Source organism: Neovison vison, chromosome 11 (genome assembly GCF_020171115.1).
Source record: "Neovison vison isolate M4711 chromosome 11, ASM_NN_V1, whole genome shotgun sequence".
NCBI classification, from domain to species: domain Eukaryota; kingdom Metazoa; phylum Chordata; class Mammalia; order Carnivora; family Mustelidae; genus Neogale; species Neogale vison.
In genome coordinates, this window is record NC_058101.1 from 120,380,836 (window position 1) to 120,398,333 (window position 17,498).

General features: G+C 35.9%; 2 protein-coding genes across 11 annotated transcripts in view; one reads left to right on the forward strand and one right to left on the reverse strand.

Annotated features, from left to right (window-relative positions):
* PTPN13 (protein tyrosine phosphatase non-receptor type 13) overlaps positions 1-17,498 on the reverse strand; it is a 207,050-nt gene that overhangs the window by 36,848 nt on the left and 152,704 nt on the right. For 5 of the 10 annotated variants that reach the window (XM_044224592.1, XM_044224593.1, XM_044224588.1 and 2 more), the window contains 11 exons: positions 14,821-14,910; positions 14,383-14,490; positions 13,851-13,982; positions 10,012-10,475; positions 8,805-8,951; positions 7,496-7,589; positions 6,581-6,666; positions 5,729-5,888; positions 4,141-4,355; positions 3,926-4,024; positions 842-1,206 (listed from right to left, as the gene is read on the reverse strand). In XM_044224592.1, coding sequence (XP_044080527.1) covers positions 842-1,206; positions 3,926-4,024; positions 4,141-4,355; positions 5,729-5,888; positions 6,581-6,666; positions 7,496-7,589; positions 8,805-8,951; positions 10,012-10,475; positions 13,851-13,982; positions 14,383-14,490; positions 14,821-14,910 — 1,960 coding nt within the window. The remainder of the gene's footprint in view (positions 1-841; positions 1,207-3,925; positions 4,025-4,140; positions 4,356-5,728; positions 5,889-6,580; positions 6,667-7,495; positions 7,590-8,804; positions 8,952-10,011; positions 10,476-13,850; positions 13,983-14,382; positions 14,491-14,820; positions 14,911-17,498) is intronic. The other 5 variants (XM_044224594.1, XM_044224590.1, XM_044224589.1 and 2 more) reach the window with 2 other exon arrangements.
* Positions 15,706-15,957, forward strand: LOC122889661 (60S ribosomal protein L39-like). Its single transcript, XM_044225008.1, has one exon. It carries the CDS (start codon positions 15,706-15,708, stop codon positions 15,955-15,957), a length of 252 nt encoding a protein of 83 aa, XP_044080943.1.

Sequence of the window (17,498 nt, forward strand, 5' to 3'; positions counted from 1 at the left end):
CTCTGGATTTTTGCCTGCCTCTGGACTATAAATTTATTTTATATTTGTTATATGTTAACATTACCAATTTTTATTCTCTGTCTGGGTATTATGAAGCTCTTTAAGCTGCATAAATTACTAAGACAGGTCAAATAAATATACTTTTGATTCCTAGTTGTTAATTCAAGGCTGAAGCTAATGTTATCAGAAGCCCAATGTGTGTTTCAGCAGAATAAGGAAAAAAAAGAAATAAGAAAAGAATGCAAGTCTCATTTCGGTAGTTATTTTTGATGATACAGTGGGGAAAAAACCCCCAAACACCTAAGAACTTGAACAAATATGGTTGCAATGGGGTATATACACAAAGATGTAGCCAAACAATAAAATGTGTGAATAACTGTTAGAGGTATAAATGCAGTCTTTCTTCTTGCCTTTGTTCTTTCAATCATCTTTCCCCACCTTCTGTAGTTTTATATCTGACCTTTTTAAACTCTATGTCTCTTCCCTCCCAACCACTTCTGTTTATGTTTATATTCCCTACTCTCCTGCCCATCACTATCTAAATAGGTCTCTTCTCTTTAAGTAATATGAATGATGATGAAATGCAAACAGCTTTCCCGATTTTGAGATACATGCTCAAGAGATCAGCAAGTCTCAGGCTAAAAGGCTAAAGAGCTTACTGGTTTGCTAACTAACACCATCAGGCACAGTAACTAGATACCTAATACAGTCATCATCTGCCTGATCACTGTGAAGCTCATTCACACACAGACGCATTTCATCCTTTGAGAAATGCAGGTTGCTGCTCCCATTACTCACAATAACCAGTTGCTCTGAGTGTGACCCATAATATTGACAATACCTGTCCTCGCCTTCTGGTTTATTGGGTGTTTTCTGAGGGTAGTAAAACATGGTACAAATGATATCTTCTTGACTTTTAGATGCTTCATGTTGACTTTGTGCCTGGGATACCATGTTGTTAAGAGTCTGATGCAAAGATGAACTCCAGCTCATATTCGGTATTTTTGCTGGAGCTTTCACCAAGTCCTCTTCTCCACTCCCACTACTGTCACTATAACTGTCTCTTCTGGATGGGGATGTGCATGATTTCTTGCTTGTGTCGTATATCTCATTTTCATCTGAGCTGGTGCCCTGCTCCACACATGCTGGTTGAGAAGAATCTTTCGTGTTGTTTGGGAGCACTTGTGCTGGAGAGTGCAGTGGGGTCTGTGATGCACACAGTGAAAAAGAAAGAGTTTGATGACTTATATTAACTTCAGAACACTTAACTGAGGGGCGCCTAGGTGGCTCAGTCAGTTAAGCATCTGACTTCGGCTCAGGTTGTGACCTGGGGATCCAGGAATGGAGATCTGAGTTGGGCTCCCGACCCAGAGGGGAGTCTGCTTTTGCCCCTCCCTCTGCCCATGCACGTTCTCTCTCACCCAAATAAATAAATAAAATCTTAAAAAGGAGATGCCTGGGTGGCTCAGTCAGTTTAGTGGCTGCCTTCAGCTCAGGTCATGATCCCAGGGTTCTGGGATCGGGTCCTGCATTGGGTGGCGGGGGTGGGGGGGGTGCTTGCTCAGTAGGGAGCCTGCTTCTGTCTCTGCCTACTGTTCTCTCTGCTAGTGCCTGATCTCTTGCTCTTTCTGACAAATAAATAAAATCTTTAAAAAACAAAATCTTAAAAAAAAAAGGAACACTTATATGAAAAGGAACATGTTGAACAACAGCACTTTCTATTAAAATATTCACTTATATTTTGATAATAAAGGTAATTTTGCTCATAGGAGAGCAAAACCATATATAAATATCATATATAAAAATAACTGTTGGGCGCCTGCATGGCTCAGTGGGTTAAGCCTCTGCTTTTGGCTCAGGTCATGATCTCAGAGTCCTGGGATCGAAGCCCGCATCGGGCTCTCTGCTTGGTGGGGAGCCTGCTTCCCCTTCTCTCTCTGTGCCTGCCTCTCTGCCTACTTGTGACCTCTCTGTCTGTGTCAAATAAATAAATAAAATCTTTAAAAAAAAAACAACTCTTAATATTACATGACTTATACTATATTTTATAATTTGTATCCTTTTTTTTTTTTTTTAAGGATTTTATTTTTAAGTACTCTCTCTATCTAACGTGGGGCTCAAACTAGGACGCTGAGGTTGCATGCTCCACTGACTGAAATAGCCAGGCACCCCTGTAAATTACTTTCAAATTTAGGTTTCTATCATGAGTGCTTTCTGAAGTCCTTATACATGGTTTGAAAAAAACTTCATAAAACTGTGTAATGATCCCACAGTGGCTATGCCTTACATTTATTTCAGAATTATTTTATATGGAATTGTTGCTAACTTTTTACTATTAACAGAAATCCAGAGATTCTTTGTATGTACATTTCCACCCCAGTTTCTCATTATTTCCTTATAATTTTCCATTTTTAAAAAGATTTTATTTATTTATTTGAGAGAGAGAGAGAGAGAGAGAGAGAGATAGCAACAGAGAGCACAAGCAGGAAAGAGAGGAAGAATCAGGCTTCCTGCTAGGCTTCCTGCTAGGCAGGAAGCCTGACATGGGGCTGGATCCCAGGACCCTGGGATCATGACATGAGCCCAAGGTGGCTGCTCAGCTGAGCCACCCAGATGCCCCTCCTTGCAACTGTCTCTTTAATAATCAGCACATAGGATGTTCTTAAAGGCCTCGTTAATATTTCCAGATTGCTTTCTGGAAGGGTTGTATTAATTTGTACACTCATTAAGTGAGTTCCACTCTGTTCTTATCTGGTGCCAAAATCAATGAAATTCTCATAAAATGCTGTTTAAAATACACCTTCACAAATGATGCTTTCCTAGTAATGTCCTAACACTACCCACCTCTCTGATATAAAAGCCAAGGTTTCTGGGGCTAGACATTCCTGCCTTTCATATCCAGGAGTCACGTTTATTTTTAATGGAATACTCTTTTAAGTAGACAGGACAAAAATCTGTCTTTCTTCAGTTATATTATTATTCATTTAAGTATGGATTCCTACCTATCAGCATGTAATTTATAAATAACCATCAGAATAGATTTTGGACCCTTTAACTGTTTCCTTGACTTAAGAAAGGGAAATAGACAATCATATTGCTTACTCTATAATTTCTGGAATTAAAAATAAAGGCATAAATTCTTTTTTTTTTTTTTTTTAAGATTTTATTCACTCATTTGACAGAGAGAGATATAGAGAGGGAATACAAGAAGGGGGAGTGGGAGAGGGAGAAGCAGGCCTCCTGCTTAGCAGAGAACCTGATGCGGGGCTCAATCCCAGGACCCTGGGATCATGACCTGAGCCGAAGGCAGATGCTTAACTGACTGAGCCACCCAGGCTACCCTAAAGGCAGAAATGCTTAAATAATTTTCATTTTTATCTAAACTAGTTCAGAATGAGAATTATGCTTTCCAGTTTGGTTCAATGAGGAAATGAACAAAAGGGTTTTTTTTTTTTTTTTAAAGATTTTATTTATTTATTTGACAGACGGAGATCACAAGTAGGCAGAGAAGCAGACAGAGAGAGAAGAGGAAGCAGGCTCCTCGCTGAGCAGAGAGCCCGATGCAGGGCTCGATCCCAGGACCCTGAGATCATGACCTGAGCAGAAGGCAGAGGCTTTAACCCACTGAGCCACTCAGGCGCCCCGGACAAAAGGGTTTTGTAACCATTATTTTGTATCTTTTCCTAATTATGCTTAGAAAACAAACTCCTACAATTTTAGAATTCCAGAAGTGGAGAGAGAAAGGAAAGTGAATTGAATTACTTTATATTACAAATGCAGAATGCACTCAGAGGCTTCATGACTCCTAGCTAAAGAATAAGGTAGGATGAAACCCAGGAGCCATCAATCAATGATGAAACCACTGTAGCTGAATTAATCACTCAACTGCTATTCTATAAAAATACAGACTTTTCACAGGTCTCACCAAAAGAGCAGGGTCAATTTCCGGTAGCACACCAGGTGAAGGTCTACAGAGCAGCAAGGATACTTCTGGGGATGTACCCCTGAGAGCAGATATGACTTCCTAAGGGTACCATGAATGACAAACAAAGATACAGTTCAGCCAAAATTATGAAATCATTATGAAAGGCTAATCCATCTCATTATTAAAAGTGCTACATTTAACACCTGGAGGCTCACCTGCTGCGACAGTCCTTTCAAAGAGGCTCCATTCACTTTCAAGATAACATCTCCCACATCAATTTTTCCACTTTCTGCTGCTGGCTGTCCAGGAAAGAGCTTTTTAACCCTTACTATGCTGGCATTCATTTGTTCAGGAATCAGACTGTCTTCTCGAGAAAAACTGAATCCTAGCCCTGAGCTATTTTTAAACAATTTTACTTCAAACGTATTCTCTGGAGAGAAAAAAAAAAAGATACATAAAACTTAAATATTCTTAACATGTTATCTTGAGATGAACATATTAATATACAAACAAATATACTTTAAGACACATCTTAAAAAAGCCCATTTTCTCAGAAAATTTACAGCTTTATAGGCACTTACTGTGCTTTTATTCTATATTCAAATCCTACCTCACACTCTTTTTTATTAAGAAAACTTAATAAACTAAGCTGCATGAACTAAGCTACTTGAACAGGAGAGGGTTTGATATTAAGGTTCTGAAAATAAAATTATGTTTCAATCCCATGTATTTTAAAAGACCGTAGAATAACATAAAAAAAAAAGAGAAAAATCTGGGAAAGGAGAGGAATGAGGAAAATTTGGGTACATAATGAGAGAGAGATAGTAAGAAGAGCAAAACAAATGTTAGAGAAGGGTAGAGGAAAGTAAGTGGATATTCTAATGTTTTAGTGAGGCATACTTTACTCTAGTAAGCTGCAACAGCATTTTGAAGAAATTCTCATCAACAAAATAAGCTGAAAGAATAATAACCAGGAAAGAATGAAAAAACACATTTAAAGAAGGAGTGATGGAAAAAATAAAGAATACCAGGTAGTAAGATAAAGTGAGTATGCTAATTTTCTTTTCATAACGAGATAAAATAATACAGGTTGGGCTAATTTTTCTCCTTATACTTATGACTAATTCAGAGGTACTAACATTTGGCAATCAAAAAAGGATTTAAAATAAAAGACAACAATGACTATATACCACCACCATCATTTATAAAGTAAAGGACATCTATGCCCCTAAAAATGAGATAAATGGAATCTCAGAATAAAGGGTACTTTTGTATTATGAACACTTTTAGCCTTACGGAAGGCTACATCATTCTTAATTTTCTTATTTTCCTACCAAGTAGTGTTGTGTCCAAGGGGCTTGCAAAATTTTTAAGAAAGACCATTATCTGGCAACTGTGAGGTGAATTTCTGCCTAGGGTTAGCTTGACAGATTCATAAAATTAAAGCAAAATATAGAAAATGTTAAGAGTCAAGGTTTCATATGGATTTAAAGCCATTCTCGGCAATTATTTGTATTTATTTTTTCCTTTGAAAATTTCATTTGAATTTTACACTACTGAAAGCACTATTAGGTGGCCATAATTTGTCTTATGTATGACTTCATTAACCAAGGTCTTTCAAACTCTAAGAGGTGCACATAGGTGTCTTAAAAAAAATTGCTATAGTGCTCCATCAGATTATTTACAGTTGACAAGAGTAATTAGAGAAACTCAGCCATGAATTATGATCCAATATATAAAAATTAAATTTTGAGTAAGTCAGTAAGAAGTTAAAGGTGAGATGACAGTCTCTCAAGGCCTGACCTTCAGTGACAAAGCTGTAGTCTTTGATATGAGTCATTTTCTTCGTTTTTTCTGGGGCTTGACCTTGGGCATCTGGATCTGGAAGTGTACACTGTGGGGACAGGGGGACACGTTCTTTGGATGCTGGAGACTGCCCCTTTTCTAATAACAGATGAACCACCTGGACAAATGGAATAGCACTTCATTAACTAAGAAGAATTATAAGAAAGTAGATAATTTTTTTTTTGTATAGTTGTTGGTATAAAATCATTTATGGTAACTACTCGGTCCACCAAAATATAGGTAGATGAAGAAAAAAAATGAAGAAACAAAGCAAGGGATTGAAAATTTCGAAATCAAGGATTTTTTTTTTTCCTCTTTCCCTCTGCCCTTCTCTCACTTTTTCTTAAAAAAAAAAAAAAATTCTCTTCTAGAATGAACATAAACATGTTATAGAAAATTTGGGCACTAGAATAAAATCACCACTATAATATACAGACCATTAAAAATAATTCGATAAACTTCAAAAAAAAATTTAGCCTTTGGCTAAAAAATGACTAGAAATGAAGATCACTAGGTATTTGTAGATGTTTACAAAAAATTTTAAAAATGCAATCCCCACCATTTCTCCTGTCATATCTGGTAATAATAGGGCTCAATATGATAAAGAAAGCCAAGTTTCCTCAGTGAAAAATCTCTGTCATAATACTTGCTTCCCAATTTGAAGGAAAAGAAAATACCAGAACATTTACAGGAATCAGGCTTGGTTTCTTGACTCACAAATTTGGAGGCATAAGCGAGACAGATATTATTCACACATTATTATGTTCTTCTAACATATCTTAAAAGGTTGGTATAATGAGCTATTATTACTTGTCCGGTATTTCTCAGCGTTTCCACAGCCTGCTTGTGGGTAGCTCCTTCCAGACTAACTCCATTGACGGCAAGGACACGATCACCTATAAATTAAGAGGTAATTTTGAAAAAAGCAATTATAAGATAAAGATTCTATATGCTTTTTAATATCTTGTGCTATTGTTTTATGTTAATTTATTTGAGGAGAGACTGAGAAATTCTGGACAAACTCAAGTCACAGAGTCTCTTTAATACATATCTACTTTCCAAATTCTATGACTAATCTTTTTTTTTTTTTTAAAGACTTTATTTATTTATTTGATGGACAGAGATCCAAGTAGGCAGAGAAGCAGGCAGGGAGAGAGAGAGGAGGAATAGGCTCCCCGCCAAGCAGAGAGCCCGATGTGGGACTTGATCCCAGGACCCTGAGATCATGACCTGAGCTGAAAGCAGAGGCCTAACCCACTGAGCCACCCAGGTGCCCCTCTATGACTAATCTTAAATACAATTTTGAACAAGATATTATTGTATGTATTATAGAATCAATTTAAATCATGCAAAAAGATAAACTGACTACAAATGTAGAGAGATCGGAAGAAACTAACCTAGTTAGTTTTTATTAAAAATGTAGACGTCAGTGTTTTTACAAAGGCACTATTCCTTTCCCATTTTCTGGCAATTTGCTTCTTCAAAAGTACAAAACACAAAATAAAACACTGTCAAGATATTTTCTGATACTAGAGAATAGGCTGAAAAGAAGAGTTTTTAGAATGACATCAGGGAGTTTTTTTAACACTTAGGTCTTAAAATAATTGCACATGTTTTTATTTTATATTATGAATATTTAAAGCCTCTATCAACTTTCTAATTACTTATTTATTTGTTGAAGTGATAATCCTATGTATAATTCTTGTACACACACAGACACTCTACCTTTGTGAATTCTACCATCGGACTCAGCTGCTCCCTTGGGAATAACAGCTTTCACATAAATGCCACCATGTCTGACACTGGTATTCACACCTCCCTAAGTGGAAAAAGACAAATAAAATAACATTTTGTCATATGGATAATTTCACACTCCATCTTTCAAATCTGAGACCTAGAAAGCATTCAGTTCCTCAGCCAAAGCATCAGCACATCAGCACATGCAATTAATTCAAAACCCAAGAATATTTCTAGCCAGGTTTTCCAAATGTAAAGCAGTTACTCTTTGGAAAAACTCTTTACTCAGAAAACAACATGCTGGGTCTTGAGTATATGAATTGCTCTCCCTTTGTAAGTCTCTATCATGCATTACGAGCAAGCAGAAAGCAAAATCCATCTATGCAAAATTAGTATGAGAACATGACTGTCAGAAAAAAACAGCACATAGAATAATTTACTTCAGATCATTTTTGGTAAACTGCAACTTGCAAATCTATAAGTCAAGGAACTTTTTTTTTTTTAATTTTAAAAGGCTTTGGTAGGTTAGTGTTGTTACACTGTAAATGAGACTTAATGAGTAGATTCTCCATCTCTTGTGAATGCACAGGTTTTAGTTCCCTTCCCAACAGGAAGATAATAAAATTCTAAAGAAGTCAAGGGCAAGAGGTAAAGAGTTACAATATTTTAAAAAGTGCTTGAAAATTAGGTTTTCTTTTTGACTTCTATATGTTAATAGTGCTATTTCTACCATGTTTTGAAATGGCTTTTCCTAACTAACAATATCCTTTAAATGTCATAAAGATAAATAAATAAACAATTTAGAATTAATAGACTAGAATTCTAAAGTATTTTCATCAAGTAGCCTATGCTTATATTTAAAGACTATAAAAGTACATATGTTCCTTGGGAACCTCTAATTTTAATATAGTAGTCATGTTTACAATTAGGATATATTATGGGGAGAAAGGGCATGTAAATACACATTAGAATTTATGATGTAGGTTAAAGTGTGTTACTCGACGTTCATGTAGAATTGTCAAATGTATGTAAAACATACTTATTAATTTTATATTTTCTTAGTCTTGTGTTCAGATTAAGCATTATGAAATCTATGTAGTTTAAGTAAGTAGGATTTGTCTAATTTCTTTTAAACCACAGGAAAAGTCACTAGCACACAGCTTTTTAAAAAAGTTTTAAGATAAAATTTCAATTTGTAATTTGGGAAATTATTTGACATGTTTCCCTTCAGAAGCAAAATAAATAAGTTGGCATACAATAGGCTGCTGGAAATGGAGAAGAGAAAACATTTGAAAACCTTGTCAAACAGTACCGTGACACTTATCCCCAAGCTGTTATCATTTTTAGCCAGTTCAACCTCAAAGATATCTCCAGGTTTAGGAGGTGATGAAGGAAAAGTTTTAAAACTCATTTTGTTGGATGTATTCATTGAGGAGGAAGATTCCTTAACAAAGAAAAACAAACAAAAGGATTTCTTGTTAGAGTCAAAATGAATTACTACTGGAAGATCAATATATGGTTTTTGGAAAACTTAAGGAAAGCAAGATATTAAGGGATAGACTAAATTCAAAGATCATGAGGGCTGGAAGCCATCTCAGAGATCATCTAATCCAATGCCTTTATATTTTATGGTTGAGGAAATTGAGGTCTAGAGATTAAAGGGCTTGCTTCAGGTCAAACAGCTAGATAAGGCAGAGTGAAGCCCAGAATCCAGTTCAAACCTGGCTTTTACATAATCCTTGTCCAATGTTTTTTATGCTTTCACATTCAGAAAGTATTTCTATTTCCTTAAAAATCAATATATATCAAGCAGCCGCTTTCAACTGGGACCTCTAAGATGAAGGGGCTTCATGCTTACTTTGCTTACATTATACAAATCCAGTATAAACAGCGGCACAACAGCTAAGCCCCATTTGTAAGGGCATAACCCTCTTATGCGGAATGTTGATTCCTCCATGAATCAAGAGCTTAAGTTTCTTTTCTGAATCCACTTGTGAATGTGAGTTTACATTTACATCATTTCTAGGAAATGAGCAATTCTGTATGTTGTTGTTCTTATTATTTTCATATGTTCAGAACTTTAGAAGAATTTAGGCTATCCACATAGTCAACTGGCCATTACACGAACTGTTTAAGAACAGTTCGTGATATTCCAGATATTAAATTCTTATTGATATAAACATTAAGTATGCAAGAGACAAACAACCTGTAGAAAATAATCATAACCTGATTATTCATTCGTTTCCCAACTTCCAGGTTGCAAGTATCCAGTATCATAGCCATTTTAGAGTTAGTATTCAAAGCTGCTAAATTGTCTGAAAGTTAGCATCAAATGCAGTAGCAGTTAGTAACAGAGGACATAAACTATTCCTCCTTTCCAGAATAAGGTAAGCCATTTAAAGTAGGTTATTCTCCTCTGTAATATATTTGCTGTTGTTTGTTTTATTCAATGAAAAAAAAAAAAGAAAACAACAACAAACCCAGAGATTCAAATTAAACTATGCCTTTTTTGGTGTTTGATGATCCTGACTGCTCGAATAAGTAGCTTCATCCATGTCTGAATCTCCACGGTCAGAGTAATCTGTTGCATCAGAAATGCCTGGTTTTTTCGTTTTGCCTCGGTTACTATCCGTAGCAGTCCTCTTCTTCTCAGTGGTTTTGGATATCACCGAAGGGGAAGGGCTGCCGCGCTGTGTTTCCTGCCAGGTTCGGTCACCTGCAGGGCTGGCAAAGAAACCATTGACCTGGCTCTGGGACAAGCTGGCACTTTCAGTCCTGGAATCCTGAGAACTCAGGCTTCCTTCCCGCAGGCCCCCAGACAGCCCAAAAGAGCTCTCTGAGACGTGCCTTGGGGTACCCTGTGGCCAGCGGTGATCCTCAGAAGAATCTATAGCACTGTCTTGCATGTAGGAAGGTTTCTTCATATAGTTTTTCATGCCATTGGCCATGTGCACAGGAGTAGAAGGCACTAGAAGTCAAAATCCATCAAGGGGAATAACAGGTTAGTAACACACATACCTGTGCTCTCGTACAGGGTTTCTTAATGATCGTGAAAGGATTTTACACAGCGTAATGTATTCATAACACCTGATCTGGGGCCTGGAGCCAAAATGAGGACCTGACAAATACCGCAGGTGCTCTTTTCTTTGCCCCTTCTTTTGGTCATTTCTGTTGCATCTTCTATGAAATGCATACCCCCCTTGCCTTAACTCCCCCTTTCCATCCTCCAATACCTATTTCAAGTCAGTCTCCTCTATGAAGACTTTGATTCCCTAACTAGAAATAATCTTGAGTCATCAAAACTCCTTGCTCCTTATTTAATGGTTATTTATTTACTTATTTTATATTGTCCTTCCAGACTGCATTTTTTAGACTCCAAATAATTATCAAGGCAACCCCAAATGCCTTATATATGTGGGTCTTATCAAAAGCCACCTAAAGCTTTCCTAAGTAAGACACAAATAAAAGATTTCAGGAAAAAAAAATTACAGTTGTAAATTTATAAAAAATTAAAAGTTCTTTGTGAGCAAGTGAAACCAAGGGAAATTTAAAAGAGGAATGAGCAACTGGAGAAAATGTTTGCAAAAATAACAAAAAATAATCAATTATCCCTAACAAAGAGTTTCTAAAAGTAAGAAAGCAATGTAAAACTCCTGTACAACAAGGTTATGGAATGTAGACTGGAAATTCAGAGTGAAATACAAAACACAAGTATATGAAAAGATATTCTCATCTTGCTCAGGGATGTGCATTTTTCTAGCTCTGTGGCTGATGTAAATGAGAATGACTGATAATTTCTCACACCACTGTTGGTGTGAGGAGAGCACTGTCACATGTACATGGCTGACTAAACATTAATAAAACTTGGGCAATAGATAGCACTTGTCGAAAATTCAAATGGGCATATGCAATCTACTTCTAAGTGTCTAACCTCTAGGAATATGTACATTTTCCAGTGGTGTATATACAAGTGTGTTTGTTGAAAACCACATTTATAAAAGAATTATAGCTAACCTGGATATACAATAAAAGAAAAACATTACATTTTGATGCACCCATGACATGAAATATATCGCCACACGAAAAAGTGTATATTCATGGATGTTTAGAATATGGAGTATGCAACTTGCAAACTGATATGAAGATTAAAAAAAAAAGTGTGTGTGTGTGTGTGTGTACACAAGAGGCAGTATTTTTTTCCCCCCAAATTTATCTCTTATATATAGAAAATGACATAGTCATCAAAGAGTTTCCCTAGAGAATGGGGATAAGGAAACTTTTACTTTTTACTTCATTGATTTCTGTATAAATTGGATTTGTTTTAACTAACTAGTATGTATTCTATAACTTTAAATATATTAGCAAACCAAGAAAAATAAAAACCTTTCCTTTTGGTGGTTGATATTTGAGACAGAAAGCCTAAGGTATATACTGGTAATGTTCTAGGTTCTTTGAGTTTTATTTCAAGTTACACTTCAGTATAGCTAAACACATGGTAAGATTAATCTAGCTTTCTGAAGTTAACAGTTTCACAGAACTATACTTTGACATTATGCTTTTAACTTTTATTAAGAATGAATAGTAAAAAATAAAATAACCACATGAAAGTCTGCTAAAAAGAAAAGCTTTATTGGTCCTTACACTAGGTAAAATTTCTCTGCTAAATGCTCTCAGTACCTTGGACTTCTTCTTAAAATTTATCAGTTACAATGAGACATTTGTTTAGCTGGTTGTTCAATATTTGCCTTCTCTGATAAAGTGTAAGTCCCATGAGGCTAGCAGAGTTTGTGTCCTGCACTCACAGGCATTCAGTAAACATTTGCTGAACAAATGAATGCATTTTATATAAAATATCTATTTAAAAGAAAATCAACAGGGGAGTCCCTTAGAGCTTTATTAAATGGAAAATGAGCTTATTCTGAATTCATATCCTTCTTTTGCTAAAAAAGGGTGAATAAAAGATCCCAATATTTTTCCCTTTTTTTTGGGTCTTGGCTGCTTGAAAAGAAGTTTGCTACATTTTCAAATGTAATCATCTTTCTCTGCCTAAGATGATCAGGCTACAATTAGATTATAAGGCTCTTTTGGGCAATGATGGTGTTTTCTATTGTGTTTGTTCAAGTAACAAGTACTGAAAACATTATATATGTACATATTTTTTACACACACACACACACACACACTATATCTATCTATCTATCTATCTATATATATAAAATACTTAGTGAATAAAAGAACTGTAGTCAAAATAACTCCTCTGTATACAACCTGAGAAAGTTTTATTTCACAACATATGGTAAAAAACGTTTTCTTTTTGTTTCTGTTGTATCTTAATTGTCTGAAATTATGCCAAAAATCCACTATCTAAACTTGTTTCAATGTAACATTGAAATATTCCTTTACATATTTCTCAGTATTTTTGGGATGAAGGTAACTCGCACATAATTAGCACTACAACATTTTTGAAAAATACTGTTAAAAATGACCAAAAAAACTCAAATGTAAGTGCTTAATAGGTACCAGGCAATGTGCTAATTCTTTACATGTATTATCTCATTTAATTTTCAAAACCTATAAGATAAGCACTTCGTATTCAGCATTTGATATATGAGTGGATTGAGGTTTAGCAAATTCAAGTGATTTACTCGGGGTATGCAGTATTGAGCAGTGGAGACAGAGTCTGACCCTAGACTTTGGAGCTCTTCCCACTGCACATGCTGTGTGTCCTCTCACAAACACTGCCTCACTACTGCAGTCCCTGAACAACTCTGTGCAAGGTAGACAAGGCAGAGCCAAGATCACTGTCTCATTCTTAACAAAAAACAACCGTGACTCAAACTCATCTCATCTCATCTTGGTCAAGGGCCTTTTCTGCCACAACATGCTAATGGCAGGAATTATGAGACAAAATGGTATGGTCATGTTCTAAAATTTCTGATGTTTTTATATTTTTATTTTTCACAGTCTTGTTCAGGTTAGGACTTCGTAGATAATAATTACACAGTTATATTAATTGGACAAGGGTAAAGAGTTTTATTTCTGATTGGGCCTAGGAAGTGATGGAATGCGGCAAGTACTCAGGATTTACTTAAGTGACATCGATTTGGCACAACAAATCCACTTTTATGCATAGAGTACTAAAGATGAATGAGAGAGAAAATCTCAGAAGTGATGAATGAAAAGTTACACTAATGTATAATATTAAACAGAGCTACATATATTAAATTTTCAGGAAGGAAATAAGGACCTTAAAACCACCTGGAGCTTTAATCCAATTCAAGATATGGAAGTACTTGTGAAAAGTGAAACAGAATACACAGCTAAGAAACATCCAAAACATTACCTTTGGGTATCTTCTCTTTTGGCTGAGAGATAACAAGAGTCACATCTTCAGGAGCTTTTTGCAAAATTTCAATTGCGGCATGGTGGCTGACCCCCTCGAGACTCACACTATTTACAGATATTAAACGGTCTCCTGTAAAAACAGACAATCCTTTCTTTTTTAAAAAATCTTTCTTTTTTTAAAAAAAGATTTTATTTATTTATATGACAGACAGAGATCACAAGTAGGCAGAGAGGCAGGCAGAGAGGGGGAAAGCAGTCTCCCTGCCAAGCAGAGAGCCCCATGTGGGACTTGATCCCAGGACCTGAGATCATGACCCCAGCTGAAGGCAGAGGCTTTAACCCACTGAGCCACCCAGGCGTCCAACAATCCAGTATTTTCAAAAACAAAGAGAAATTCATGCTAAGTCTTAGAAATGCTACTGCCGACATTATTTTTCACTATCTTTGTTTTTTCCGAGTTCTACTTTAGCCATCTGTGCAAATTCATGCCTGTCAGTTAAGTACTCAGGAAATCACCTAATGTGAAGTACCTGGCTTTAAGCATCCATCCAAGTCAGCTGGTCCTCCAGGGGTAACTGAACTAATAAATACACCTAGATCCAGTCTTCCCATCTTCTCTCCACCAATGATTTGAAATCCTGGGAAATGATACATTTAAGAAAGATCTTCATGACACTAGTGCTTTTAAGGACTAATGAGCAGTCTGTCTGATGCAGAGAAGTGTAGAGATTCTCAGATCAGATATGATCAGTAAATAACACATGTGAAATGGGACTGTTGAATTCGGTAAAGTTTCGTTTATGAGCATTTCATCTTTCACATTTCCTGACTAGGTGGGTGGGGTGAAGGGGCTGTGGGGAGGCAACCAGTATCTTGATCCGTGGTGGGCTGGTGCCTTAATGCCAATGTTATACTACAGAATGTTTCTTTTTGAACTCTTACTCCCTTGAAGAATCTCAGTGACTTACCTAAGCCATACTTTGCATCTTTTTTCAGGTTCACCAAGGTGATCTCCCTTTCTGGTGAAGATACTATGCTCCATCTTTTGTGTAGCACATCTATTGGAAAAGTATAATGTTAAGATAAAAGAAACATAACACCCTCAGGCATTAAGAGCATCTGCTTGTCCCAATTTAAATGTTAATAAAATTCATTAATAGATTACTTGGTCACTTTCAAATTCTCTTTCAAGTAATATTACGCCATCATCTTGTGTATTGAATGTAACTGATAGTCGACAAAAGGACTGATTATCATCACATGGTTCAATATGTGACCATCATGCCACTGACATCATCATGTTAATTCCTCATAAATGATTCCTTGTGAAAAAGTATATTTCAGGTACAAATGATCAAATAACTCTCAAGAGTTTAATAAATGACTTGAGCAGATTTACTCAGCTAGTACAGGCAAGAGCCGAACCTTAAACTTAAGTTTTCTGACACTGTTTTTCTGTTACATCATAGGTGACTTCCTGAATTTGACAATGCTCACTATATTAAGAATTTTCCAGTAACTAGTGGTTCACATTTTTACTTGCAATGAATAAAATATTCATGGTCAGTTGTATGGCAAAACAGCAACAAGAGGAAAATGCATTTACTTTAAAAAATCCTGCTAATAATGACTTGGCTAGCACATTTATGTACTCATAGGACTTTTATTTACTTATTTGTGGAGCAATCTTATGAGTTAGGTAAAGAGATTTTAAATTACAGCTTTGCAGATGGAGAATAATAGTTCATGACTTGTTCAACATTACAGCTAGTATCACTCCCAGAAAAATGCCTTTTGTCAGGCTTTCTCTTTTTCGCCGCTGTCCTGCTGTGTGTGGCTGACTGTTTCTCGCCATGTCTTCTCACAAGACTTTCAGAATCAAGCAATTCCCAGCCAAGAAACAAAAGCTGAATCGTCCCATTCCCCAGTGGATTCGGACGAAAACTGTGTGTAATAAAATCAGGTACAACTCCATGAGGAGGTGCTGGAGAAGAACCAGGCTGGGTCTAGAAGGCGTCACATATCATGCAATGACACACCTGACTGGCACACATATTTACTTAAGTTGCGTGAAGATCATGTATTCTACCCTTGTCACTCTGTAAACATCCTTCCTACCTGGCCAATAGACACATTTTATCAGGGAATAAATGTGAGACCTTTTGGCTCTAAGGAAAAAGAAAAGCCTTAGTCAGTACTTGATAAATGCTAGTTAAATAAATTGAGGGAATGTTAGCATCAGAGCTAGAATTTACTTTTCATATTTCCACTGAGGGTTTTTTTTTTTTTTTTTTGAGTAGGTTGATCATTCACAAATATCACCTAAATTAAAGCAATAAATATGCTACTTAAGTGTCATGTTAATAAAACTACTTCATTTACTTAGCAATCTGAGCAATGTGAACACACACACACACACACACACACTTTCTTTCACCTCTATTAGGGGCTGAATCGTGTCCCTTTACCCCCACCCCCAAATTTATATGTTGAACCCCTGACTCCTAGTACCTCAGAACTTAACTGTATTTGGAGATAGATTAATAAATAATTAACATGAGTTCTTTAGGGCAAATCCTAATCCAGTAGGACTGGTGTCCTTAAAAGAGGGAATTTGAATACTGACATGTGCCTGTCTATGGGCACACAGAGGGAAGACCATGAAGACAGAGGGAGAAGACTGCCATCTACAAGGTAAGGAGAGGGGTCACAGAAGAAATCAATGCTGCCAACATCTTGATCTCAGACTTCTAGCCTCCAGAACTGTGAGAAAATAAATTTCCATTCTTTAAGTCACCCAGTCTGTGGGACCTTGTTTTAGCAGCTCTAGCAAATTAATATACTTATTAATATCAATTATAATTCAATATTCCAACTGGTTTGTGTGAGAGCAGTGGTACTGATGGTAGATGAATGCAACACATTAGGGAAGATAATTTCTGTAAACGAAACTTTCAAATTAATCTCTACATAGTTCTTAAGCATACTGAAGCTTTTCGAAAATTACAGATTATTTGCCAACATATGACTATCCATGGATTTAAAATTGTATAAATAAGTTATAAAATAAGTAGTAATTTTGTTACATAACATGTATTAATGCTTAGATGATACAAATGCGATACTTCATATTCTAGAAATAAGCCACTTTAATACCAGAAAAAAATAACAGGAATCATTTGCTCTCTCAAGTAAATTAACTTTATCCCTTAAACACTAAGAATTAATGCAATTGGCTAGCTCTCTGTAGTATACGTATCCCTATTTCATTGTTTCTTTTTGCCTACAACTTAGTTATAATTGATCATAGTAGTAGTAGTTCAGTATTTCTAATTAACTTATAAGATTTCAGAAAGAAAAAAATCACTGGACAATGGTGTGAAAGACCATTATATATATCGGGAATGTGTATATATATGTATATACATACATACACATACATATAAGAATAAAGCCCATGAATTAGTTAAAGCCTAGCTTAATATCATCATCTTTTATCCTAAAATAGACAATAAAATGCTTTTATCCTAAAATGGACAAGAATCTCTAATTTTCAGCTCAGATGAACAAAATTCAACAGGACAAACCCATAAAATAAAGTGAAACAAATAAAAGGATAAGGTTAGGTTAAGTATTAAACGTATAG